Source organism: Kryptolebias marmoratus, linkage group LG11 (genome assembly GCF_001649575.2).
Source record: "Kryptolebias marmoratus isolate JLee-2015 linkage group LG11, ASM164957v2, whole genome shotgun sequence".
Taxonomy (NCBI): Eukaryota; Metazoa; Chordata; class Actinopteri; order Cyprinodontiformes; family Rivulidae; genus Kryptolebias; species Kryptolebias marmoratus.
In genome coordinates, this window is record NC_051440.1 from 10483584 (window position 1) to 10486389 (window position 2806).

The 2806-nt window shown below is 45.9% G+C and overlaps 1 protein-coding gene across 1 annotated transcript in view; it reads left to right on the forward strand.

Moving 5' to 3' along the window:
* LOC112450195 (CUGBP Elav-like family member 2) overlaps positions 1 to 2799 on the forward strand; it is a 19801-nt gene extending 17002 nt beyond the window's left edge. The window contains exons 3-4 of the mRNA XM_025003727.2: positions 1266 to 1314; positions 1788 to 2799. Of these exons, the coding sequence (XP_024859495.1) occupies positions 1266 to 1297 (32 nt within the window). The 3' untranslated portion in view covers positions 1298 to 1314; positions 1788 to 2799. The remainder of the gene's footprint in view (positions 1 to 1265; positions 1315 to 1787) is intronic.
* The last annotated feature ends 7 nt before the right edge of the window (positions 2800 to 2806 follow it).

Consider the following 2806-nt stretch of genomic DNA (forward strand, 5'->3'; position numbering starts at 1 on the left):
AAAAAAAAAAAAAAAAAAACCTTTTCAAAGTAAGCTCCATAAAAGAGGCCTCATAACTCATCACCTGATTTATCCAAAGAGATTGAAGACCGCTCGACTGGAATAAGTGCAGCGGCTTGTTAAACCACTACAAATCTGTCACGCCCGTGAATCGTTCTAAATTGCTCTTTCCAATCAATTTAATCCATGCCGAACAGCTTCAGCTGTCAATTAAAACAGCAGGCAGAGTCTGTTGTAAAAAGAGCCACTGTCAGGGAGGCTATAGGTACATATTGAGCTGGGCTGATGGATGAGTTCGGCGGGCAGAGCAAACAGTCCCAGCTCCGCTCACTGGAAGCCTATCAATCAGCGAGACATTTCAAATAAAGCGCGGATCAACAGCTCGCCTTCGCAGCTCCCAGTCCTGGATCTCGCCGCTGCTGGCGTTTCTGCAGGTGACAGAGTTTGCTTTGTGTCACAGTAGAAAAGCTTGTTTCGCTTTCTCTTTTCTCCTCTCCCCCTCCGAGCCTCCGCTTGGTCGCTGACGCTAGCCAGTCTCCATACTGAGCGGGCCATCTGTTCGCTTTCCCTCCCTTTTGTTTTTTTTTTTAAATTTAAATTTTATTTTTAGAGCCTCTCACAAACAAACCTGCCACTTTTCAGCTCCGATGTGCGTCTCACGACTGGGTTTTCTGTCTTCTTTTCATTTTCGCGTCATTTGTAAATATTCTACGGCCACGTCTGTTTTAAAAGCTCTGAATTTCCTGGGATAAAAGTGTTTATTAAAGGGCGTGAAATGACAGCTCTCACGTCAGTAGCCCGGCCTTCTTTTTTTTTCTCTCACACCAAGCTCGAAAACGGAGCCTCACGTTCGAGCTGAGATTAGATTTTTCACAGCTAAGATCTGCGAAAGCTTTGCTCCGTTTCTACGTGATACATCGGGTGGAAAAGCAGCGCTATTTAGGGTGACAGTTTCTTCAAAATTCTCCAAAAAAAAAAACAAAACAAAAGGATGTTGACAGGGAAAAAAAAATCAATAAGCTCAGTCAGAGGCCCACACTCCAGCGAGAAGTGAAATTGGATTGTGGAGAATTTGATACCCGCCAGCAGCTTGTAGACACTTCCCCCTGAGTCCAGCAGTGGTGAGGGATCATGGCCTCAGTGGCAGACTGAAAGATCTGAGGATGTGACATCAGATGCCTTTTTGATAAAACAAGGCCAAGCACCTGCTTACTTTACACTGATGACAAATAATGTTCATGTTTTCTGTTGTTTTTCCCTCCCAGATGCATCATCCTATCCAGATGAAACCTGCTGACAGCGAGAAAACAAGTGGTAGGTCACTTTATTAAATGTGGGGGGTAATGATGGCAAAAAGAATTAGAGAAACCAGAAGTATCGGATTTGAATTGATGCTAAAGCTCTGCAGAAATGGGTTTGATTCTGATGTGAACAACTGAAACTGGCTTAATGTAGAAAAAGGGTGAGGAGACCTGATTTTTGTGTGGCGTGATTTAAAAGCTTTCAAAGTGTAGAAAGGTACAGAGAACGTGTTCGAGCACAAATGCGAGGCAGGAGTGTGTTGAGAGAAGGAGATTGAGAGTAAAACGCAGCAGCCAAGTGCCAGGATTTGCACAAGAAGCCGAGACTTTGAGCGAGAGGCAGAAAATGCAGCAGCGTGACGAGGAAGAGCGCTTGAAAGGTGCAAGATGTTGCATTTGATATCCGTGCCGCTTTCCTGATAACCTTTTTTTTTTTTTTTTTTTTTTTTTTTTCTTCCCCTCCTTCCCTTCCCCGTCCATCTGCAGCAGTGGAAGACAGAAAACTCTTCGTGGGAATGGTGTCGAAAAAATACGGCGAGAACGAGGTCAGAATGATGTTCTCGTCTTTTGGACAGATCGAAGAGTGCCGAATCCTCCGAGGGCCAGACGGTCAGAGCAGAGGTAGGTGTGCCTTTTAGTAGATCCGCGCTGCCGCCTTAGGCTCACAGCAGCCACCTTTCTGCATAGCTGAAGATAATCTCGTGAAGATTTCATACATACACACACACACTTTAATTTAAACCTAGCCTTTCACCAAACAGTGTCATTTACCTGCAGCGGCGTCCTTTCCGGCCCCATAGCCCGTCCTGCCTTCGCTGTGGCTCTTACACTCCACATGTCACAGTGAACGGCCGCCGCGTTTCGCTGTCCGGCACAATGGCCCGTTGCCTTGGCAACTGCTAGCTGCTGGCGTTCATAGGCTCAGCTGGCGGGCGGCTCAGCTCAGCTGCTCCTTTACCACCTCCTTAATCACACACCGCAAAGGCTGGAATTACCTCGCCGTTGCATCTCCAGCATAGCTCTCTGCTGCAGAAAGCCTGATATAGGGGTGGGTGTGTGTGTGTGTGTGTGTATGATGAAACCCCACCAAGAACACTTGCCTATGAATTTCAAATTTGTAAGAATTGACGTCAAATCAGAATGGACCTAATTAATTTTTTTTGTTTTGTTTGCAGGCTTTTATTTATTTCTGCAAATCAGTCTGTTTGCATTTTATGTCCGTGTTATCCCGTCGACCGTTTCGCCATGACACCACGTAGTCGAACCTCTGTAGGAGGCGGTTTAATCTGTCGATCATCGTGCTCATGTGACATGTGTTCTTGTTCTCCTCGTCGTGTTCTTTCTCCATGTGCTAACCAGTGAGGGTGGTTCTGTGTGCTTGGGAGTTGCCATTCTCTGTACTGTAATGTCTTTTTTTGGGGTTCATAACGAGTTGTCCAAACCTTTTTTTTGTCTTGTTTTGTTTCTTCTTGTCCCTCCCTCCTCCCCCCCCCCTCTCCTATTGT